This window comes from Trichinella spiralis (assembly GCF_000181795.1).
Source record: "Trichinella spiralis strain ISS 195 chromosome Unknown Scfld9, whole genome shotgun sequence".
Classification (NCBI taxonomy): Eukaryota; Metazoa; Nematoda; class Enoplea; order Trichinellida; family Trichinellidae; genus Trichinella; species Trichinella spiralis.
In genome coordinates this window covers 4821778-4846423 of record NW_003526948.1, presented here as the reverse complement: position 1 = coordinate 4846423, position 24646 = coordinate 4821778, and the positions used below count along the sequence as shown (strand labels likewise).

Below are 24646 nucleotides of genomic sequence, written 5' to 3'. Positions count from 1 at the left end.
GTTGTACACATCTTAATCACTTCGAACTGCAAAATGCACTCCCTTCGTCAACATTCATTTTCAATCATCCATGGATGTGTCGCCAATTCAGATAATTTCATGCGCATATGAGGCTTGCTCGTCAAAAGCTGAAATGCAAAAAACACTTGCACTGAAAATCACAAAAAGAAAAAAAAGCTACTGAAATACTTTTCCTATTATATCTCTCGCATCATATGATACATATTTAGGAATGGTAAATTGGTGATGTAAAATGCGCTCCTTTATTTCGTTTGAAGAGTGCTCGTTAAATGGCAGTCTACCAACAATCATTCTAAACATTACAACACCAATGGCCCACAGGTCGACCTGTTAAAATTAAAATTCCATTTTTAATACATAATAGCATAATTTGAAAATGAAATAGTATAATACCTTTTCATCATAACCCTGGTGATGGAAAACTTCAGGAGCTAAATAACTCACCGTACCGCACGAAGGATACTTTCTAAAATAAAAATAAACAAGCACAAATTTCAAATATGAATTCATCACAGCCACTTTGTTTTGAAATGGCAGTTTTTAATACCCAAAACTTTTAAGATCTGCTAAAGAAATCGCTAGTCCAAAATCAGCCAACTTTACAACATCATTTTCATCAAGCAACACATTTTCTGGTTTTATATCACGGTGGACAATGCCTTTGCCGTGCATATATTCAACTGCACTGATTAGCTGGGACATGTACTGTAAGAGAAAGAAAAAAGAACGAAATCCGTTTAGGAACTTTGGAAAATATGAAAATTACTCGAGCGGTCTGATGTTCTGTGAGATGCCCTTTTTTTAACAACAAGCTGTACAACGTGCCCCTTTTGGCGAATTCAAGAATAAGTACATCATGCGAATCATCATGGAAAGAACCGTACAGCTTAAGAATGTTTGGATGCCTGCAAAAGAATACGTTTTTTTAATTAAAAAGAAAACTTCATGAAATTAACTTGCTTTAATTGAGACAAAATCGAAATTTCTTGATCTACCATTCGTAAACCATTTTCTGATTTACTTTCCCTTTTACGCATAACCTGCAACTCTGATCTGTAATGTTGTAATTTTATACAAATTACCATTGAACCTTACTTTTAAAGCGACCGTATTTCTTGTTATTTTCTCTTTGGCTTTGTATACCTTGCCATAGGTTCCTTTTCCCAACTTGTAATAAATATCAAACTGCTGAAATCCCAAACTGCTGAAATGTATCTAATTATACGACAATCTATCTTTCCATTGAACGAAATATTGAAAGACTTATTAAATACATTCGAGTGTTTTTCTCAAACAGTGCATTCAATTAAAATACTAGTGTAATACACTGTTCACTTACGCATTTTTTTCTCCTTCGGTGTGATTTTTGTCATCTCTTTTCTGTCGTTTATGGTTTCGATGGTCATTGTTGTTTTGTTCTCTAAAATAAATGTATTCAAATATACGACAATACACATTTTTAATGGACGAAATATTGAAAGTTTTATTTTGGTTAGACATTTGGTTGTATTTCTCGAACAATGAATCGAATTAAAAATTGTTCACTTACGCATTTTTCGGTAGTTCAGAGTGTTTTTCGGCGTTTCTCTTTCGTCGTGTAACGTTGGGGCGGTCATCGTTGCTTCTTTTTCTAAAATAAATGAATTTAAATATATAAATTAATGGACATTTTCAATGAATGAAGTATTGAAAGACCTATTAAATAGTTTTGGTTGTATTTTTCAGACACTGTATTTAATTGAAATTGTTCACTTACTCTTTTTTTGGTAGTTCTGAGTAGTTTTTCATATCCCTTTCTCGTCGTGAGTCGTAGGGATGGGAACGGTGTCGTCTTCTAAAATGAATGATGAAATTCAAATGAACTCTCAAATGAAATATCAATTATTGTTTATTATTTGTATTGTTGTATTATTACTGTAATTAATAAAACATTCATACATGAAAAATTAGGAAAAATGATATCATTATTGTTTTGTTTATGCAAATTATGACTTCATTTACAATTAAACAATTGAAATTAAAAAAAAATTATTCTGAAGAAAAAAAAATTAACATCTTGAACAGGAAACAGGTGTGAAAACAATTGTAAAAGTAAAAATAATACAGCAAAGTAATGTTTGAAACAAAAGGCTTACCGAAAATCAGAGGCAGCACTCATCGCGCAACTCAGACTGTTAATAAATGTAAAAATGACGTTTACATGTATTATAGTAAGAAATGATAACTTTAAAAAACAGCCTGCGAATCATTATACTATAAAGAACAAATGATAAATCTAATATTCTGCTTGAGATAGGCGTTTCAAAACATTCTTGAAAATATTCAGTTTTATGTAAATTATTTTTAAATCTGCATCTCTGCCATCTAGACTAGGATAAAATTAAATGGACTGTCAATCCCTGTTATATTGCAATCTTTGAAATGTTTTCCACTTTTTCTTTCTTTACCTCTCTGCGCGCTTGGTGATCATTTAATGTTTTCATTTTCACAGGTCTTTCTCTTTATCTCTAGAAATCATATACATATATATATATATATATATATATATATATCATTTGGAACGACGGCACACTGCGGTTGTAATTCGGGCAACAAATATCTATTGCCAGATTACTTATCAATGTTTCAAGCAATCTTTGTTTTTTTATTTTGGTTTTTCTTTGTTTTTAAAAACTTCTTAGTATCTACTCCAGCAAATTGAAGGAAGCTACTTTGGACCAGATTGCTTTCACTCGTGACAGCCTTTTTTTTATGACTTATGACAGATGCAGAAGAATTACATTGTCTTTTTTTTCTTTTTGAGACTTTTCTTTCAGTGGTATGTTGCGCACAGTTCAGTTCTTTTTGCAGTGCATGTTCAATGTAAATTAATTGTGTAATGAAAATTCAGCTGTGAAAAATGTTAATTTTAATTAGTCGCAACACGAGTAAATGTCACTGGTCTCTATAATAATCCATCGAACTTGGGAGGTAGAACTTAAATTTTATGAATACTGTATTGTAGAAAAATTCATACTATTCTCAACTCATCACATCATCACTGCACGTTGTATTGCCATTTTATTTATTTAATTTTCAATAATTTAATGTAAAAAATTTCGAGAACGAAAACTTTTTCTTCTATGCATTCAAATTTGTCACTCGACATATTTGAACATGACAATTCTAAACCGGAAACGACAGAATTTAATAACGCCAAAAAAGTGAATTCAGCGTTGTATTGCATGCTAATTATTTCTATTGTCTGTATCAAGACCACTGCATGAGGTAGTCTTTGAAAATCCGTACAACAACTTCCATCATTTCAAGTCCATCATGTTACTCACGCCTACTTTTCTGTTTGACTGTATCGAATGTAAGTCGATTTGATCAATTGTGCGAAATTTGTGATCAAAAGTCGCATTTTGATCGAATATAAAATTGAAATTCACAATTAAATAAATTTTAATTCGTTTTTCGTTTGACAGTATTGAGTCAGCATATTTTGATTTACCAAAGAACATTTCCTGTTACAGTATGATTCATTTCAGTGAACATTTGTACTCGCTTGCGCTTGTGGTTTTCCTTGGCTGAAAATAGTGACAACTGAAAATGATTAGCGACGTCGATTCTACTGGGGGTTATTCGACAGTACTCTTTGGACTACACCAACACGTAGCTAGATGTGCGTATTTTTTTTACATCGTTGTTACGCATACAGATTTGCTTAACGTTTTGTTGTTTAATTTGTTTTTGTTTTTTTTCTTTTGCTTAGATGAATATTTCAATAGAAACGTATACAATGCGAAGGCTTGCGTGGCTATTCGAGGCTCCGATGGGGTGGTGTTTGGCATTCAGACGACAAAGCCGTGCTCTATTTACCCAAACTATGCTGGTGAAAGAATTGCGACCGTGGCTGACAAGATTGGATTTGTATTTTCTGGATCGTATTCAGATGGTGAGGCGATGGAGAAGTATGTCATCGAAGAGGCGAAATCTTATTATGATTCTTTTCAACGTGACATACCGTGTATGCATTTGGCTGAAAGTTTGGCGTACTACGTCCATGAGTTCAAATATCAGGGCGTGTTGAAGTGAGCGCAGTTTATATGCAATTTTTGTACTTTTTTATTCTTTACTTTTGGTTTCACATTTTTTCAGACCATTTGATTGCCGGATGTGTTTGGGGACTTGGTCGCCAATAACAGGCCCTGAGATATATGCGGTGCAACCTGTTGCTAAAAAGCCGTACAAGTCTTGGGTCCATGGTTGTAATGATCCACCAGACAATGCTGAAATGAGCAAGCGCAGTTACGCTAGAATACCAGTGAGGGAATTGATCAAAGAAGCTGCGTTGTTCCTCTACATGGTTCGAAATGCAAGAAATGATGCGCGGTGCATTATGAAATTGAGCTGGGTTTCCGAAGCTACTGGTGGTAAGCATGAATTCGTTCCTGAGAATGTCTTCCAAGAAGCTGTAGAATTTGCCACCAGTGACGTACCAACATTACGACTCAATGAGTCTCTCTTCAATATTTGACATGTTCAAAATTGATAATTGAGCATTTTGGTATGGCAAATAAAAATTCAGTAAGCAGTACTAATATCAACTTCTGAGATTGTTGTGACAAGTACAGTTACTTAAGAAAAGATAAAATGAAAAAAGTAATTCAGAATGTATGTACCAAAAGTTTCCCAATATAAGTAAGTATGCGAAGTGACTGCAATCAAATAAAAAAATCAAACGCCGTACATGCCATGAATGAACCACCAATTACACAAAGTGGGTAGAGTGGGGAAAATGGGAGGAGGTGGAATCAAAAGAACCCTATCCTACAATACCAATTTTCCTAAACAGTAGCTTGTAAATCTCAAAAATTCATCTGCCTGTAAAAATGAGCGATGAGAGATGACACCCTAGAAAAATACTGAAACATAGTAATCCTTCATAATATAAACCATATTCACAGTGGCACTGTAAGCATGATAATATGCTGTCCTTTATATGCTGGAACGTATTTTTTAGCAAAGCCAAAGCCACACACTATAGCGTTTACAGCTAATTGTTTAAAATGACTAGTACACTTTTATAGGACGTCCCATTTGTGATGACTGGGGTCTAATTTTGGTATTTAAGATAATATTTTTAGTAAGAGTCTTGATGCTGCAAAAAGCATAGAAGAATGCGGTATTTTGCGTTTTTAATAAGTCATAAAAAGATTTACAAAAATGGCAAAAAATAGAAAGAATTCACCCCTCATCATTATTTTCTTTCAAAAAACCACAAGGTTTCACTTCACAGTATATGTTAAACAACAATTTCATAATTTGCATTCATTCAGCAATGAACTTTGTCCTTCGTTGTCTACATTAAGGCTGGGAACATAAACTGAGTATTTTAATGGCATTTCTTTCAGTACAGTGAAAAGTTATTATTCTTGTTCCTGCAAAGGTGGAAAGCTGGTTAGCACAGTTGCCTTGCACAGTGTTCACAGTTACCCCATCATCATTAGCAATAAATCACAGTTACAGTATTCCCTTTACATTTAAAAATTTTGTTAAACCTAATTGTGATTACGGTCACAGTAAGTTATCACGTGTTCGTGTGAGAAATTGCTTGCTATTTTGCTCTGTTGGTGTCAATAAAATTCTTCACTTTTCACACTTTTTTATTTAAATTATAATCCATAAGAAAAAGCAATTCTTATTAGAAAAAGCGAGATTTTATATTGCTCGTTAATTTACCTTATTGTAGATAACAATACTGTAGTGGCTCAGTTGCAAACGAAGCTGCTCTGTTATCATAGTGAAATTTCATGTCCACTTGCTCACGGTCAGATTTAAATGCTTTTATTTTACTTATAACTGACCGTAATCTGAAGCTGAATATGCTACTTGAAATCAGGTATGACATTATGCTATTTATTTGAGTATATTTATTTCCAAAGTATGTCCAAGTATGGCTGTCTTCTATGCTTTCACACCATCATGTGATTGTGTCACATGCCAGGTATAGGAGGTATACTCTGTTGATGAGATGAACGTGTTGAAAAATGTTTAACCCATTGATAACTGGGAAACGCACGCACATTATGGCACTTTGTTGATGAACAAGGAGTGATTATCATCAGTAGAAGACTCTAAGTGGCTCAAGATGTCCATTGAAACTTTAATTCGCTAGGAGCATTTTGTTTCTATTATAGCTGGGAGTGTCTAGTTTTAGAGCCATGTGACAATTTTTTGAAGCAGTGCCATATTCAGTCATTAACTGCTCTGTACATTTTGCTCAGGTAGAAAGAATGCTTAATTCAAATGAGCATCATCTCAGAGGATCCTGTAACTTTCTACTTAGCAAACTGCATTCGTCCATGCTGTTGAATCTGCTGAATTCTGTATCCGGTAAAGCTTGGTGAATTCCCTGGCTCAGGCCAGATTTATACTGAAGTCACATGATGAAGGAATATGTTCTTAACTTAATCTTACACTTCAGCGAAGAGTTGCATTTAATTTAATACTCATTTCTCCAAATGGACTTTTCCTGCCTTCATAACACGTGGTCAAACTGTATACTGATGCGGCTGTTCTCTGGCAAAGAAGTATATGCGCCACAGAGCGTAATGCGTCATCCGGTGGCTGAGTTAATTAATTTACGCAAAATTATTCCTAAACCCTCTGAAATTCAGAGTAGGGATTCTAATAAGTGATATTAATACTATTTTCATCATCATTTTAGTATTTTTTTGTTTACATCTTAATTAGGAATAGTGATATGTAGTGACCTTATAGATGGCAAGGTATGGGTGCAGTCACCTGGAACCTTAGGTCATTCCTCATACTAAAAAGGCGGCGTCACTAATATCGTCTTCAGCCAGGCTGTCGACGTCAACGGCGACCCTCGCCATGTCCGGGACCGTTGCCGCCCTTTGAGCACGTATCAAGTGGAACGTCGACCAAAGGCAGTGTAGACGACAGCTTGATTATCTGTTTTCCTCTGCGCGACGCTATGGACGTAGCGAAACCCTGACCGCAGCTCCTCAAAAGCGCCGACAACAAGCTCAGACGCTCCACCAGAGTCGGTGACCTACCATTCCACCCGCGCTTGCTGAGATTAGAAGATCACAGTGCAGTGTGCCTGCTGAAAACGGCCTCACCTTAGATATTATACCTAATTATCTACAGAAACCTACTCTACGTGTGCTTTTGACAAGTTGGACAAGCTGATTTGAGTAAAGCTCACCTACATGAGGCTATGATGAAAATCGTTACAGTCATATTCGTTATGAATTCTAGATGCATAGCTTCCATAACCTTGCATGTGAATGAAAAAGCATATTTCCATTCCCCTAGTGTTTCTACTTCAGTTCCCCAAGTAGAGTGATCCCGTAAAATCTGTGCTAATAATATTCGTGACGAGAGGACTTTCACAAATGCAATTTTTTGAACTTGGGTGAGTTGTTGCTGGAAAGGGCAGCGTTCCGCCATTGGCACAATACACACGATCTGACTTATAGACATAGGTGCTGCTCATATTGATATGATCTTAACGTTCGCTATTCTTTTTCCAGTTTTGGTTCTCTGTAATGTCGCACATCACCTAATTCCATCGCATAGCTTTTCAGCTCTCTCATACATTCTCCACGTGATGTCTTGAGAGGGTAACAGGTGTAATTAGGGGCTCCGACTTACATTAAAAATGAATTTTCTCTGCTGCCTTTCGGTAACAGTAACCCTTAACATACTTCGTGTGCTTACGCTCACAGGGTTCTTCAGAATGTGTTCAAAATGAAATGGTCAACACTAATTTTTCAGTATATGCTGTTTCGTTTGGCCACTAAGAAAGGTTCTCTGGCCTCATCCATCATGTGATCATTTATAGCCTTCAATTTCTATTGCAGCTATTTCTGAAGCAGTATCAGCGCTATCCTCTTTGGATGACTGCAGTACGGTTACCTTATTTTCAGAGATTCTACTACCAGTAAAAATAATCACGGTGGTGCATCTCCTTGTAATTTGACACTGTGAGCTTAAAGTCTACTTTTGAAGCAAATAAAGCAGAGCTTCTTTCTAGCCACTATTTCTTTTTCCTTCTCAGAATCCAACCGCATGTATGTAAAGAGTGACTAATTTCACAAAAAAGACCCTTGCTTATCTAACTGTTAATACTGCCGGTGAACACTGCCGTGGGGCCATGGAAGGGTCGCTAAGTTCTGTTCCAGATTCCCTGACCCATTATCCCTGCCTCTGCATTTGTGAACTTTTTGCGGCCTTAAGTTTTAACGCTTGTAACCGTCAGAAACTCCTTTGCGTTGCTACGGGCTTTATCACATCGTCAGTGTCGCACGAGTATCAGCTCTCATGACAGTTTATGCAGGATTGTTGAAAGGAGAATGGCTGCATATATTTTAAGGGTCTTACTCAAGGCTCCTAATGCTTGAATGTGAATTTCCAGTTTTCGGTGAAGCTCCCTTAAGGTGGCAGAATATCAAGGAGCCATGAACACTAATAATGAATGATTCGAGCTACTCGCCAATCAATGTGTTTTATGTGTACTAATGCTTATTTATGAAATGCTTAAATTTATGAACATATAACTGGACTTTTGAAGGCAAAACCAATAAATATGCTGAAATTTAATCTCACCGTTTTGAAAATGAAATTTCTCAGTGGCTATTACGGTGAAATTTCTGAAAATGATTTAATTACATTTGCTTGTATTAATAATTACAATTAATTAATTAGTAATGATTACTGTGCCGAATGCAAAATCTGCTTATTGAGAGTTCAGAATGTTCTCTGATTGTTTATTTATTAACAAGAATGTTCACATTTTTGATTCAACGCTATTCAAATCCGATTTGAAACAATTCACGCCTCTTAGCACAGTGCAATCAGTTTGCTAATTAATAACTTTATCAGAGTAACATCTATTAGTAATTGAATAAATCAATATGCGATTGAAACTAGTACATCAGAGATAATATTGAATAAAAATTTGTTTAGCTGTTAAACATGGAACATTATGGTTAACATATTTGTGCAGCAGGTTTATATTAGCACATTGTACATTTGAAATGTTAAAATTAATATTTCAATAGTGTACTTGCCGTGCGCGCGAAATAAATTTTTTATAAAAAAAAGAATAATATCATAACACGGTTACACCAACACCTTCATTTACTGAGTAAAAGAGTTGCAACATTATTGGGAAGAGATTGCATTTGCTAGGTGGACAGTTTGGAACACAACTAATTTGTACGCACTAGGAAGTGAAATGTGCATGTCGCAGGTTCGAGATTTGGAAAACGTAAAATGGTAAGGCAAATTGGCACGGGGAAGGTAAAATCGTAAATCAACCATTTGAATACGATAAATTTTGGGAAAAAAACTGCCAATAATGCACAATAACAATTAAATTCCATAACGTATCAAAAGAAAAGAAGCAAGTGCAGCTATAGAACCAGAAACTGGTAAAGTGACTAACCAAGCGATTGCGATGTTGCCAAACGTTTTCCAAGATACACCTGCGCTTGAAGTTCTCATCCAACCCACGCAGACCACCGCACCCACAGCGCAATGAGTAGTACTTATTGGAATGCCCAACTTGCTAGCCGTGAGAACAGTAAAGGCAGTACCCAATTCCATGGCAAAACCACTGAAAACAAATAATAAAATGGAATACATTTTTGACCTGAAATGAAACTGAAACATCTTTATTTTACCTCGGAGATGTAACTTCAGTAAGCTTAGTACCGATGGTATTAATAACTCTGTGACCCAACGACCATAAACCAATGATCATGCTTGCTGCACCAAATAAGATCAAACCTTCCAAAATTCCATTTGAAGCAACATCAACATTAGCTCGTCCTTCTTTAACAGTGCACCAAATCGCAACTAACGGTCCAACGGCATTGCTGAAATAGCACATGGAAATGCTGGTTTATTTTAATAAACAAATTGCAATACGCAGTGTCGTTAGAGCCGTGACTGAAACTGAGAAAGCATGCTGATAAGATCTGCAAATAGTTGAACACTTCTTGAGCGAGTGGATCTTCAGGAAGATGTTTGTGAAGCTTAAAAATGAGATGAGTTGCTTTTCTTTCCTAAATTTACAACTTGGACGCATACTTTTTTCAATTTTTGTACTTTGTTCATAATTCTGTGTGATTCTTTTGTATGATGATTCTGAGATGAGGGCGCATCATTCCCAGCTTCTAAATTAAAATGTATAATTTTCACTCGCATCAATAAATAACTTCATTACCGATATCGTCTATCGGCATCACATCTTCTAAAATAATTTCATTTTCACTTTCACCTAGCTAAAATAAAATATTTTCAACGCTAAAGCATGTATTTGAAAGTAATAATTAAAATGCTATACCATTATTCCTGTTTTTTCATTACTGATATCATCGCAACTAGGTATTCCCTCTTGTAATGCGCATTCACTTTTTTCATATTTCGCTATATTGAAAAAAAACAAATAATAAATGAATTCATACTCATTAATTCAAATTGTGCTTTTCAAGAAAGGAATAGGCATGTAAAAACTTTGTCATTGATATGAAAAATGCATAATACTGATCATAAAGTATAATTGAGAAAAAAAATTAAATCTTAATAAAAATACGTTACCCAGAATACGAGCTCGGATAAGCTTTCTACCAAAGAAATGCATGTATAATGCGACAACAAAACTGAGAAGGCAGCTAATCAATAGACATGACCACCATGGCAAAGTGTCAAGCTTCAGATCTGTAAAATTGATAAGAAATACATTATCAAATGAGATGCACCGATAACATCCACTATTCATACATTTGGATCCGCCGTAGGTAATGGAGAAAAGATTTACAGATAGAGTAGCGAAATAAAACATCGGCAGCATACGCAAGCTCGATTCGAATGGATTTTCCTTTATAAACCAATCATGCAATCATATGTTTGTCTCAACAATTGTCATATTGTCGCTTACCTTGCAGAAAACAGTGCTTTTTATGATCAAATATATTACCACTGAGAAAAATCCCGCTAAGGCGGGGGAGGCGAGCCAAGAAATTACTGCAAGAAAGAAATGCAAAAATTATATGGAAAATAATTTTTCAATAATTGAATGCAAATGCGCTTTCCAACTGACATCCAATAAAACACAACTAGAGCTCAAGTGAAAAATTGAAATGCTTTACCGATGTGCAAAAGTTGCGTAAAATTGGCACCACTGATTCCTTTGATCACCAAAGCAAATCCAATTGTCGCGCCAACTGCACTGTGTGTAGTTGAAACAGGAGCGTGGAAAATAGTAGCAATCAAAAGCCAAGCTGCCGTGCCTAAAATAAATTCGGATAATATTAAAATTTCGCTTTAAAACTGACCCACCAAATATTGCTGAATTATTGAATGGACTATATCATAAATTAGAAATAAATAAAAACAGCAAAATTCCATTTACCAGTAAGAACGCCCAGTTCTCCAAGCATAAATTCAGCCGATGTGTAGTTGGTGCATGTTGATACATGAGTCATGTTCCCTTCAAGCATGCTGCACAAGCTGGGATCGACCAGCTTGTATACATTTTCTTCTGCATCAAATACACTATAAACGCTGTAACTTTCAACGTTGACAAGATTTTTGCGCATTGTTTCCGTGACTCTATACCCTGCATTGATAAAGTAAGAAAATTATTACTCCGTGTGCAAATATATAATTTAACTCATCAAATAAAAATATTTTAAAATATAAATTGACATCATTCTTTTTTAAATTCAAATCATAAATCAAATTCAAAAAATTTCTGAACTATGTGGGCATTTTTATCCTATAAAATTTGTTGTTGCTTTTGCATGTTGGAAATTTCCAACATGCAAAAACCAAAACATGAAATGATAATATTGTTCATAGAAAAATCAATATTAATCAAAATGTGCGAAGAAAATACTAAACTAATGATATTTATAAACGAAACCAATCGAACCATACGTCGTAAGTCTCGATGAATTGAAGGGAAAAAAATTTACTACCACACTGTAGTAATAAAATTGCTCATCAAATTGAAAATGTTCAATGAAAAAGTGCAATCAATCTCAAAATATATATTTCTTCCAGGTGTTATGCGGCAATAAAATTTCAAAAAACAACTCTAGCAAACAAATCAATTAATAATAATAATCATAAAAAGCTTAAGCCTTGAAAAAAACGTAAACATGTCACATTTTTTCTCGTTGCAATATTCCGTGAAATGAGCAATTAGCCGGCTTATTATACTTGAGACACAATAATTCGGCAAAACGTGGAACAGTTTGTGACGTAACATTCTCCAACAACAACAACTGTGTTAAAGACAGCAATAAGATTTTGTTGAAAAAATTTTTCAAACATTCCAATATATGCATGTATTTATCTGGTGTCGAATTTAGCTGCAAGCGGATACTTTTAAAGAGACATACACACGGCTGTTAGAATTCGGCAAACGAAACGCCGCGACGAGATGTAAGCTATTTATCTAATAGGCAAAAAATCAATTTCTGCTAAAATCTATCTATTTCTCTTTTTTGATGATTATTAGACGATTCGAAATGCAAAACATATAACAATTGCATATTCTATTCTTCTCATATACAAGCATCCAAACTGCCTCTCGTAAACTGCGCATCATTGTAAAATTTCAATTGGTGATTGGGCTTATTGTTAAATAATAATGTCAAAGTGATGTGAGCATCATTGTAGGAAAGTTAACTTTACAAGTAAACAAGAAAATAAAAGGCCAATGCAAACTGCGACGACTGTAACATTGAAAACAGCTCATACAGCTATTGTTTGTTTGAAACTTTTTTTTTATTAGCTATTGCTGATTCAGCCGATTCACCAAACTATGAAAAAGTGAGCTAACAAATAGAAGCCCGATTTTCTTATTGGCAATTGTATAATTATTGAATTAATTAGCTAATTTGTTTGTGATTCGAATTAAATTTGCCGTTAAAAAATAAAAACAAATTTATTCCAATTGTAAATACTTGTTATTGTGCGGTCGCTTCAGAACGACCATGCTTAGGTTAGCTAGCCATGTTCCGAAAAAGTTCAATTTATGCGTAATGACCTGAAGCGAAATTTGAAATTAATCAAATTTGCCTCTCGTTAGTAGAAGAATAAAGATTTGTCTGGTGAAAAATAATTTCACATAACAGACAGGATAAGCTTCATTTTTACGAAAATGCAATCAATCACGAGCAAAGCGACGCAGTACGTTCGCTGAAATATTACGCACTGCGACAAATCTTACTTGTCGTAGTGTGGTGAGTTAGTTGTTTGAAAAATGCAAAATTTCGAACATCTCATAGCAAAGCTAACTGGCGACCAGAAAGCGCAGATAATTAGCTTCTTGAGTTTGACGAATTTGTTTACACGACAACACGCTGACTAACCGAAATTATTGAACGCATTTCAGCTGGACTGGGTCATAAAGGCAACAAAAACCCACTCAAACGAGAAAATCTTTTCAATTTATGGCCAATGGTGACACCGGATAAATTAAAGAAATGCTTGATAAACAACTAGCTGTCATACCTAGAAGACCAGCGCCGAGAGTTTCAAAGAATGTCGCCAAAATGTAAGCTTGCCAAAGTTTGAGCACTTTAGCACCAACAACAGTGCCGTAGCTGTTGGCGCAGTCGTTGGCGCCCATGCCAAAGGCGACAAAAAAAGCGACAACAAAAGCAGCATAAAGGATCCAATCCAATGATAACTGCCAATTTGGCATATACTGAATCATTGCGAAAATATGTATACTTTGTCAATTCGCAGGGCAACGAACGGCTAACACGCTTCCACCAGGCAGAACATCGCCAATCAGTTGCACGTTTTAACAACCGCCGCTACACAATCAGAAAGTTTGTACCGTAGTAGTGATGTGCAAGTTTTAACCGCTGCATGACCTGTGTCATTGGTATAGATGTTTTTTAATTGTGAGCATAAAAAGTGGAAGCTTTTATTTTTACTTTTTCCATATATAATTATTATTTTCTTTCATAATATGCCAGTGTCAAGTGAACTGAAAGCAGGTGTTTAATTTTAAAAATGAAACGTCCATGTGCTATTTTATTCACGAATTCAGTTCAGAGCTGCTGCTATTCAACATTGTTTTCTTACTGTAAATTCTTATTTCGATTCATTTAAGAATACTTGTGCGATGAAAAAAGCTTCAAATAAAATGAGTAATACAATCAATTATTTGCCTTTATTTTACCTTTTACAGCAAAATTAGAAATAGAATATTCATGTTTTTTTTTCAAAACTGCCAACTCATCTCTTATTAAAAATAATAATGATTTAAATGCAATTTCAGCAGCAGCAAGTGAAAAAGAAACTGAATCATTATTAAGTTCAACTCGTAATAATAAAAACAATCCACTTTAAACAGATGTTACTAATGTAATAAAATATTTTTCTATGATTGATAATATTATTTTAGTTTAGCATAAGCATTAAACTTTTGAAATGCATTGTGAAAGCAGAAATATAATATGCATGCAGCAATATTTATTTTCTCTTATTATATGAATTGAAATGGATCAAAAGCAGTAAATGAACAAAGTAGACATGTTCATCGCAACACAAACAGTTATGATAATTTTGAAATTACCATAATAGAAAAAAAAGTAAAATTAATGTTTACTGAAGACGGAATTTTTAATAGACTATTGAAACACCTATTCTTTATTCGACTAGTATTATTGATGTGACGACATTGGCCATCAGTGAATGAGTAATCAAATAGAAATTGAAGCTCTTCGCTGGAAGCGCAACTTTGAAAATGAATCAAAGGTTTGCGTTCATGCTCAATCAATAAGCGCAACAAGTATATTGAAAAACGAAAAGTTGCATCAATATTTACAAATTTGAAGCATTTTAAACTTGTCCAACAGCTGGCCGTTCTTTATTATTAAAAAAATATTATATCATATTTTGGAGCTGTTCATAAAATGTTCAAAAAAAAGAAATTTACATATTATTTAATGAGTTTTTTTGTATTTTATACTCATGATTACTCAAAAAATGTAAATAAATGACTATAAATAAATAAATAAATAAATATATATATATATCGTTCTTCGGAGAAACCATTGCATTGCAATTGCATTATTTAACGTATTTTTAAAATAAAATCAGTCGTTTAGAAACAGGAATGTAAATCTCATTGCTGATTAAAAGAAATAATCGACATCGATAATGACATCGCTTTAGTGCATTTAATGTTATCTTGATTAATTTAATTTAAACTTTTCCAGTATATCAATTGCAATTGAAAATGCTTTTAAAATTTTGTCTATGTAAATTTTCAATCATTCGAGATAAATATCTTCTGTTGGATGGGAAAATGCCATATATTCATTATAAGAACGTTGAAACGCTCTCCTAGAATGATTGTAAAATTATTCAAATATCTGAGTGCTGTTCATTACAAACCCAATAGCATCCACAACTGACTGGGTGCTGGATTTCGACATGAACACGTGGCATGCAAATACTGGAAGCGAAGGATGTTTGGTAATAAATCCGAAATATCTAAATAATAAAAATAAACACTATAATTAAAAAAAGGATAGATATGTAATATAAAACAAATGTTAAAATAAACCTGAGCTGTTTGGGATGAGCACCGCAGAAGGAGATGTTTTGCAGACTGTAAAAGTAATCAAAACGGGCACAACGAAACAACTAAATTAGCAAATGGAAATTAATTCTTGAAAAGCAACACGTTGGATAGCAAACATTTTTTGACGACTTATCGATTACATGAACTCCTTTAAAGGAGACATCAAGTAAAACAGTACGAGGCATAATGGTTTCTTCTCTGTTTTTGTAAATTTGAAGAATCTGAAATTTTAAATATAAAAATGCACGCAATGAATTTCATACACCTATTCTTACTTTGTTAATTGCTTGAACTACAACATCATTTCCCTTGTGATGCGCAACTTCGATGGATCCAAGAAAAGTGAGGAAAAAGCTAGCTCTTTCCGTATGTTTCATCATCAAACCCATTGACGAATGATCTAAAAAAATTTTATTTAAACTAAAAATTCTCTTATCAGACAATATTTCAGTTATTTTGACTTTTCCATGAACTACTATCTTATAAGCATAACTGTATTTATGGCAATTGTTGAACAAACCATTTCAAAATATAAAGTATGAATTTTACCTTTAACAATTTTATGTTTAAAATAAATTATTTCATAAATTCAATATTCGTTAAAGCATATTTTATTACTTGTTGTACAATTTCTTCATTTTATAAAGTCAGATAAATATTCTGGTGAGGTTCTAACACAGATCAATAGCTAGCAATCAAATTTTCTAACAGTGCTAAAAATTGTTACTTAATGTTCAAGCTGGCCCTTCTTACATGATTAATGACGTAAATATACAATGATTTTCGTTATCATCAATAAAATACGCACTGTTTTACTTTTTAGCATAAACGTGTTTTTTCGACAAACTGACTTCATATTGGAATACGAATCTTTCAAGTAACAAGAAAAAATTCTATATGCATAAACTGCTGCTTTAAAAATATTGCAATTTTCATTAATTTAGTCTAATTAGTTTGCATTATTTGATAATTAAAAATATAATAAGACGGGCAAATTAATTACTATAATTTTGAGCCGTAGAAAGTTGTTCATCCAAGTCCATTTCAAATACATGCACAGATGGGAATATTCCAACTTGGAAAGTACGTAAATTCATGCCTAAACAAAATAAAAAAATTTAAACAGATACATTCAATAAATTCCATAAACAATTTCCATTTTGAAAAGTCCTCTACAAGTGAAATGAGTCTAATTATTATTAAAAATCAAATTCAACCTTTGCACCAGTGATCTTCATATTCGTGTTGAATAAACACTGGATCGCCAACTTCTAATAATAATTCATCATCGTGTCTTGGAATAAATTTATGGATTGTTCTGTGTGACGGCTGAGTGCATTCATTTGGCAAAGTTGAAAATATTCCAGAACTTTTATCATCGGAAAGTGAAGAAACTTCAATTTAAAAATGCTTAATCTCAACGAAAAAAAATATTAGCATATTATTTACTTAATTTAGAAGTGTCTTTCTCGCTTGCATCATACAAAAATTGACCATTGTAAGAAGTTGGTTCTGAAAATTCTACTTGAGGTGTTCCACCGTCAAAATAAAGCTGATGTTCAGATGGTAAAGCATTTTCCATCCAAGTTTCTTCTGAAATGAAATATGAAAAAATAAATGCAAATATAACTGATAACAATTTGTGATAATTTCAAAATTTAAATAAAAAATTTTAATTTTTATCAAATAAATAAATTTTATGAAAGTTTTCATCATTTCATTTTTCATTATTTTTGTTGTTCAAAAAAATACTAGCTTGATTATCACATTCACGTCACAGTTATTAACAGAACAAATTTTATTGCTTCTGCAAACAATGACATCGCTTAAAGCCTTACGTTTGTTAATACGCAGTAAGAAACCACATAAATATTTATTTATGTATGTATTTATTTATTTTATTGATTATATAATGGAAATTTTTATAATATTACATTCCTGTAATAATGTACATTTATAATGAAAATGATAATTTGCCTGTTCGACTGGGAGACATTGGTGTTTGCAAGTAGGCAAGTGCTTGTTTCGACTTTTCTGAAGACGAGATAAAATCCAATCGCATCTTCGGACGCTGAAATAGCAGTGATCTGGAGATTGTTGATGAAGCAGATTCATCTTCATCAAAGCTGTTCATAGTATTTTCTTTCAGCAATTCAGACTGAGTTGAGCACATTTTTCCCAATCTAAATATTCATTTTATTTTAATTTCATCAAAATAATGCTAAATTTTTCAAAAAAAATATATAAAACAAAAATGATGAAAATTTAATTCAATATTTTGCATATTTATTTTACAATTTACGAGTAGAGTTGTGTTGTTTGTTTTACTGACTTTGAAGAATTATAATAAGAATGGAGTGGAAAATGCGGGTAAAATTTGCTGACAACTTGTTCAACAGGACAAATAAGGAAATGTTCCGTCCCTCTGGCCGACGACTATCGAAAACGGCATTTGCACACTAAGCGGATCGATTTTATGCAATAATGACGATAGTCTGCTACTGGCCGAAGCCGCTCTCGTTGCAAGGATTTAACGAAAATCGAAAAATTAAAAAGAAGACATATTCGGCTGTTCAGATGAAGCATACAGAGCAAGGGAGATCAATTTCAGTTCCATTTGTTGATTTGCAATGCCCTTTTCACTTTTGTACACGGACATCAAATTATTCGAAATTAATACTGAAAAAAATAAAGCACACAATTATTCCCTCCACTCGTCACTGCACTTTGCACATCTAAGAATTAAATTTTCATTCATCCTCACTTCCTCTATCTGATTCGTTACTTTTCATTTTCCTGTCTTGATTAACTGTCATTTTTTCCAAACTACTTCATCTAAAACAATCGATCTCTTCCCACGGCATTCATTAAAGCTTTCATGCATTTTTGATCAAATGCCAATAAAAATACAATTCCACAATTTAACACAAATATACGATTATTTATGTAATTGCATTTGAAATGAAACAAACCTAAGAGTACAATTTACTCGTTCCTTAAAAATTGATGTTTTTTCTTTGAATATTACACGCCATTCGGTGAAATTGTACATGAATCGATCCAATTTTATTATCGTTTCATATTCATACAATTGAATGTTTTGACTTAACATAAAACGGTAAACATAAAAAAGTACTAAAAAAAGAATATTTTTACTAAGAAAAATATTTCCTATTTTAAAAAACTAAAAAAATATATTTATTTTTATTCTTAGTTAAATAAAAATTGAAACTTAATATAAATGCATATTTTTGTGGAAATTGCATTGTTGTTTTTTTGTCATTTGTTAATGAACATTTCGAAATGATTGAAATTAATTAATTAATAAAAAAATTCTAAAACAGTGTTGAAAACTTCTAAGTTGTCCTACAGTAAACTATTAACTTGTTCCCGCCTGGCAAGGCGGGAAAAGTTCATCTTACGCTGGCACGACGCCAGGATGTAAAAGGGGAAAGTTATTTAAACATGGAATCAAATATAAACGCGTAAGTTTCGTCGAGAGACAAAAACACTTCGTTATTCAGTCACTCAATTAATAATTGGTTTTAGAGCAGTGTAATGCCAGTGGTTGGCACGATTATTATTTATTATTTTTGCATATTCCCGTGTATTTGTGCACGTTTTTAAGATAAAATCTTTTTTTACATTATCGAGCTAACTAACAGTGACAAAAGTGGATGCACGAAATTGGCTGAACTGAAGAGTAGTGAAAGAATAACTTCATCCTCTTATACAAAGGGCTGTTTTCAAAACAGAAAAAAATTACACTGGAAATATTACTGACTGTATATTCGCTTAGATCATAGATGTGTGACCAAGTATTGATTTAACGGTGACGCTTGAAAGAAATCAGCGAATTTTTGAATTTAAATGTATACATTTGATAAATTGAAGATAAATGTATATTTTATGTAATTTTTCTTTTTGTAAACTAAACTAAAGTAGATGATTGAAAATTCTTTGAAAATGAAAAATAACTAAATTATTATAATAAATCATATAAACAATAATAGGAGTGGAGAAAACTGGACAAATGTTAATCATTATTAGCAACGTTAAAACGAGACACCAGGTGGCAGAACACTAAAAACATATCGTCCAATCAAAGTAAGCCAATCAAAAATTGCCTCGTCTTTATACGCCTACGCAAAAAATGAATTTATTTTTCAGTCACGAATTTCCTATTTTTATTCATTTTTTTTATTAGTAAAAAATAATATTTACACTTAAAATATATAATTTATTATTTTTTAAACATTAAAACATAAGCAAAAGCATACATTTTTATTTCAAATTTGAATTTCAAATATAGGTTAATAATACAGTATAAATAAGTGCCTTCAAGTATGTTGATTTTTATCCTTTGGTCGACAACTCGCGATAAGGGTCATTTTACCAAGTGCGCGCGAGCTGTTCACCGCTTCTTATTGCGTGGAGTTGTTTGTGTTTTCGTTCTTTTTTTATATTTGTTTACTACTTCTGATTATGCTGTTTTAGTACATCGTACTACGATTTTGCAAGCATGGAGAACATTCAATCGGTCGAAGTTGAGGATATGTCGGTGGATGAAGGTCCGAAGGCTCCTGCTGTCGGCAGAAATGCAGGGGAACGCCGTGTTTTGGGCCAGACTTTTCCGTCTCAACAAGTTTCTGAAGAGATGGAAGTAAGTTATACTTTATTGTTGTTATTTATGTTCATTGTGTTACACAACGTGAGCTGTTATTGTTCACTGCTATGTCAGTGATTGTTTTCATATACAGTCTTTATATCTGAAAATACTCGATTTGTTACTGAATAACTGTTTCTGAAACAGCCTTCTAATTTAACTTTTCATTTCACTTTGTTTTTTTTCTCATTCCATTAGCATACTGTTTTTGAATATTAATTTCTCAAATGTTCTGAAATTATGTTTACTTTTTAGATCACACCACCACGAAACGAGGCGGCTTTGAACAATCTGATCACTGACATTGATGCTGAAGACCGTGACGATCCTAATTTTGTCGCGGATTATGTTAATGACATTTACCGCCATCTGTTCTATTTGGAAGTTTGGCATTGAAACAATTTTGATTTATATCAAAATGATGTAACTTATAATCTGAATTTAATTTTAAGAAAAAAATGGCAATTCGAGAAAATTACATGGCCAATTATCGACAGCTTAACCATCGAATGCGATGCATTCTCGTTGATTGGATGTTTCAAGTGGCAGAACGATATGAAGTGACTTCTGAAGCCATGTTTATGTCTGTCTCACTGCTTGACATGTACTTGCAGGTAAGTGAATGCTCTGTAATATTTTCCTGCCATTATAAATATTTTTTTAGAAGAAGGAAATTCATCGGGATGATCTGCAGTTAGTTGGATGTGCTACGTTGCTTTCTGCTACGAAGTTTGAAGATCTTTGTGTGTTGGATGTGAATAATTTGTCGAGATGCACCGATTACACTTATTCGGTTGAGGAAATTTTTGCAATGGAGAGGGAAGTTTTGTGCAGTTTGAATTTTGAAATTACACGTCCGCATTCGATTCTGTTTTTACGACGTTTTGCGAAAGCATCGGAAGTAAGCCGGAGTTTATTTTCTGTATTTTTCATAATTCAAATATTTTTGATAGACGTGCACTTTGCTGGAATACACCATTGCGAAGTACTTTTTGGATGTAGCGGTGATGGACTATTATGCGCTGCATTTTAATCCATCAATGGTAGCAGCAGCCGCTTTGTACCTGGCCCTGTTGTTGCGAGGGCATCGACGACCTTGGGCAAGTTATCATGATTTTTAAAACATTTTAATTTAAACTTTAATTTTACATTTTAGACAAATGACATGCAGTTTTATTCCACCTACACTGTCCGTCAGTTGTATCCTTGTGCGAAACAGTTGTTATCTACAATGATTCGTATTCAGAGTGACACAGAGGACCCAACTTTGGTATGTTTCCTTGTATTTTTTCACAGTTTTGTTACATGCTAATTTTTAGTTCGTCACGAAGAAGTATGATACTGTGGAAAAAGGAATGATAGCAACTGGTGAATGGAGTTTGCAACCCGACCACTTGACTAGAGTTTACGAAAATTTCCAATTATCAGAACTGGAATAACAGTTATCAATAACGAAGCCATGTGTAGTTTTGGGTAGTAAATTTTCTTGACGTGATATATTAATTTTAACATGGCTTTTTTATTTTAAGATGAAGTGTATTTAATACATGCGTAATAAAATTGGGATTTAAAATTTTATGTGCAACATCGTTGATACTTTTTCAAAAACAGCGTTTGCTGTTTGCATTGCGGTCGTTTACTTGCTATAAATTTCACCTTTAAAACAAAAAATATGCGAACTGTAATCATGAACAGATTGTTTGTTCACTTGCGGCAGTAACATGGTATAAATAATAACATGAAAGCTACACAATTTAAGTGAAAACGAAACGAATAAAAGCGTATTAAAAAATTACTTCGAACATTATAAAACTTCATCAAAATAGTAAAAATGACAAACGGCAGTCGATAATTAAAATTTATATGTGCGTTTTTTCAATCATTTTTTAAATATTTCTAATAAAAGTAATACCGTTCTGTGTGCTTCATACAATGTATTACGCAAATATTTTTTATCAGCAGCAGCAAAAAATTGTTGAACATTGCTTACTGAGTAAAATTTATTTCATAAACTCAGACATTAAAAGTTATCTTGTGTATCTTGATTTTATAAATTGTTTTATTTTATAATAAATATTATACAAATGAAATATTATTTGATTGACAGTGATGCGTCAATTATTTCGATGTGTTCATTAAACTTGCTTTTCACTTAGCGTTCTGTAGTTTTGAATTTTCCTGCTATTTTTCTTAATAATAGGGAGATGAGTTTGAAGCGATTGAAATTCGTGTCCGCTGTTTGCCTGACGATTTGCTTTGCACTGGGATACAAGCTTTTTCTGATCTGTGATCGTTTCAACAACTGGGATGTAGAACGACGGAAAATTTTTTACTTCACGCCGTCGCCAGTGATGCATTTGCCGGGCGTTTATGGTGAATCGAAAGTTTTGGCCATGGAAGATGACGTTCTTCCAGTTGTTTGCCAAATCAATGGAAAGCGCACAGTTCGTTGTTTGGAAGATGTCGAACATGGTGAAGTGTATATGCCATTCAAAAGTTTCCTACAGCCGTACTTTGACGTGCGATTTTTGCTATTGTATTTATATTTGTACTCTTTTGCTAAATGATCAGCGTTGCTTCAGGTTTATGGTACTTTGAAAAAATCAGAAAACGGCAGCACATTTTTCGATTTTCAGCACAGTTTTGCGAAAATACAACAACCGTCATTTAGTACTTACCGTGCCGACAGTGTATTCGGCCAGTTCGGCACGTACAATGTTGCAGAACGTTTTCGCGTACGCTGCATCAATTCAAAATCTGGTTTGTGCTAACTTTTTTGAGGTGATTTTTTTCTAATTTTACCGAAAAATAATCTGCATTATTCAGGTGTCCCAATGTCTGTTCAGTGGAGCCAACGAGGCTATTATTATCCGGTTCAAATTGGTCAGTATGGTTTAGAACATTACAGTCGAAGCATAATCGGTAAGCTGTTATTCCGTTTGAAATTGATTAATCATATGGAATGGTTATTTTGTTTTTTGCAGAACCCATGCCTCACGTTCAGTACATCGCAGGTCTCAGTGAGAAGCGATGTTTTGTAGAAGGTCAGCAAACGATCACCATACAAAACAGTTCAGAACTTAGTGTTCTGCGTATGTTTGTATTGTCTTCCGATCGAGAAAGCAGTTTTCACATCACTGTGCAACGTTCGGATACAAAGCAGTTGTACAGAATTCATTATATTCCCGCTGCGGAGCCGATCAGGGTAATCAATTCATTTGACGTGTATTTTGGCTTTGGCCAGCTACCGAAAAATCGTTGGATTCGATTTACTCGCGATCTCGGCGTGGATCTGATGCACGGTATTGGATATACTTCGAAAAGAATGAAAAAAGTCAAGCTGAAAGCGATAAAATTGGTGATCCTACAGTTGGCATTTGCTGGTGAACTTTGTGTGGCGAATGTGTCACTTCAAACGCACGCTCATGTTGATCACTTTTTGGACGTGGCAAATTGGTTTGTGGAAAATCAAGATCGGAAAGGAGGTTGGTCAGTTCCTGTTAAACGATCCATGTCCAACGGACGCTTGGTTCTGAAGCCGGGCTGGTATTCAGCGATGGCACAAGGTCATGCCATGTCTGTATTATGCCGAGCATATTTGCTAGAAAACAAGAAAGAATATTTGGATTCCGCTTTGAAAGCAGTACAATTATTTTACATAAATGCGTCAGACGGTGGACTGATCAATTATTTTTACAATGTGTTTCCATGGTATGAAGAATATCCAACTACGCCAGGTTCGTTTGTACTGAATGGTTTCATATATTCACTGATAGGCTTGCGTGATCTGGCATTCTGCTCAGAGCGTGTCAATCAGCAAGTGCTGGACATTTATAAAATTGGTCTGAATAGTTTGAAAAATATGTTGCCACTTTATGATACTGGTGTTGGTTCACTTTACGATTTAAGACACGTCTCTCTTCATGGCGCGCCAAATGTTGCACGATGGGATTATCATGCAGTACATATTTTCCAGCTGCACTGGTTGTATATTATAGAAGGAGATGAATTGTTCAAAGAAACTGCAAATCGATGGATTCGATTTAGCGAAGGTGAGCGAGCGAAACACAACTAATTTAGCATAGATCAATTATTTATTAAGATACTTTGCAAACTCGATCTCGTCGTGTTTTTGTGAAAATTTTTATTGCTTTTTTTCTGTTTGCCCATTCCAGCTTTACTTCAAAAATCATCTGCACGTTGCTCTTATCCGATTCTTTCACTTCCAATGATATACTGTTATGTTGATGTTATATTTTGGCTATGGCAATTTTCGTCTATTTTAACTGGCAGCAATAACAACTACTGGTACAGTTGTTAAAGTTTTT

General features: G+C 33.8%; 7 protein-coding genes across 7 annotated transcripts; 4 read left to right on the top strand and 3 right to left on the bottom strand.

The window, feature by feature from the left end:
* Nucleotides 1-47: 47 nt before the first annotated feature.
* On the bottom strand, nt 48-2270 carry Tsp_05721 (serine/threonine-protein kinase 6). Its single transcript, XM_003372009.1, has 12 exons — nt 2257-2270; nt 2157-2192; nt 1778-1855; nt 1571-1651; nt 1361-1441; nt 1112-1225; nt 964-1074; nt 788-926; nt 569-726; nt 415-487; nt 190-348; nt 48-128 (listed from the first exon to the last, which is right to left on the bottom strand). Exons 1-12 carry the CDS (start codon nt 2268-2270, stop codon nt 48-50), a joined length of 1125 nt encoding a protein of 374 aa, XP_003372057.1.
* Nucleotides 2271-3612: 1342 nt separating this feature from the next.
* On the top strand, nt 3613-4540 carry Tsp_05722 (putative proteasome subunit alpha type-3). Its single transcript, XM_003372008.1, has 2 exons — nt 3613-4094; nt 4162-4540. Exons 1-2 carry the CDS (start codon nt 3613-3615, stop codon nt 4538-4540), a joined length of 861 nt encoding a protein of 286 aa, XP_003372056.1.
* Nucleotides 4541-9408: 4868 nt separating this feature from the next.
* Tsp_05723 (phosphate transporter family protein) lies at nt 9409-11717 on the bottom strand. The gene is made up of 10 exons (XM_003372007.1): nt 11714-11717; nt 11453-11659; nt 11190-11330; nt 10639-10758; nt 10385-10467; nt 10265-10322; nt 10129-10214; nt 9967-10073; nt 9720-9914; nt 9409-9652 (listed from the first exon to the last, which is right to left on the bottom strand). Exons 1-10 carry the CDS (start codon nt 11715-11717, stop codon nt 9409-9411), a joined length of 1245 nt encoding a protein of 414 aa, XP_003372055.1.
* Nucleotides 11718-13535: 1818 nt separating this feature from the next.
* On the top strand, nt 13536-14412 carry Tsp_05724 (conserved hypothetical protein). The gene is made up of 3 exons (XM_003372006.1): nt 13536-13583; nt 13636-13855; nt 14342-14412. The coding sequence occupies exons 1-3, from the start codon at nt 13536-13538 to the stop codon at nt 14410-14412; spliced, it is 339 nt and encodes a 112-aa protein (XP_003372054.1).
* Nucleotides 14413-15338: 926 nt separating this feature from the next.
* Tsp_05725 (C-jun-amino- kinase-interacting protein) lies at nt 15339-17825 on the bottom strand. The gene is made up of 9 exons (XM_003372005.1): nt 17639-17825; nt 17102-17245; nt 16870-17046; nt 16656-16751; nt 15928-16052; nt 15769-15873; nt 15635-15714; nt 15463-15561; nt 15339-15411 (listed from the first exon to the last, which is right to left on the bottom strand). Exons 1-9 carry the CDS (start codon nt 17823-17825, stop codon nt 15339-15341), a joined length of 1086 nt encoding a protein of 361 aa, XP_003372053.1.
* Nucleotides 17826-20174: 2349 nt separating this feature from the next.
* On the top strand, nt 20175-21757 carry Tsp_05726 (G2/mitotic-specific cyclin-B2). The gene is made up of 7 exons (XM_003372004.1): nt 20175-20315; nt 20574-20702; nt 20771-20932; nt 20983-21219; nt 21272-21361; nt 21475-21588; nt 21638-21757. Exons 1-7 carry the CDS (start codon nt 20175-20177, stop codon nt 21755-21757), a joined length of 993 nt encoding a protein of 330 aa, XP_003372052.1.
* A 765-nt stretch (nt 21758-22522) lies between these two features.
* Tsp_05727 (D-glucuronyl C5-epimerase) lies at nt 22523-24639 on the top strand. The gene is made up of 5 exons (XM_003372003.1): nt 22523-22837; nt 22955-23078; nt 23145-23240; nt 23303-24370; nt 24494-24639. The coding sequence occupies exons 1-5, from the start codon at nt 22523-22525 to the stop codon at nt 24637-24639; spliced, it is 1749 nt and encodes a 582-aa protein (XP_003372051.1).
* Nucleotides 24640-24646: the final 7 nt, after the last annotated feature.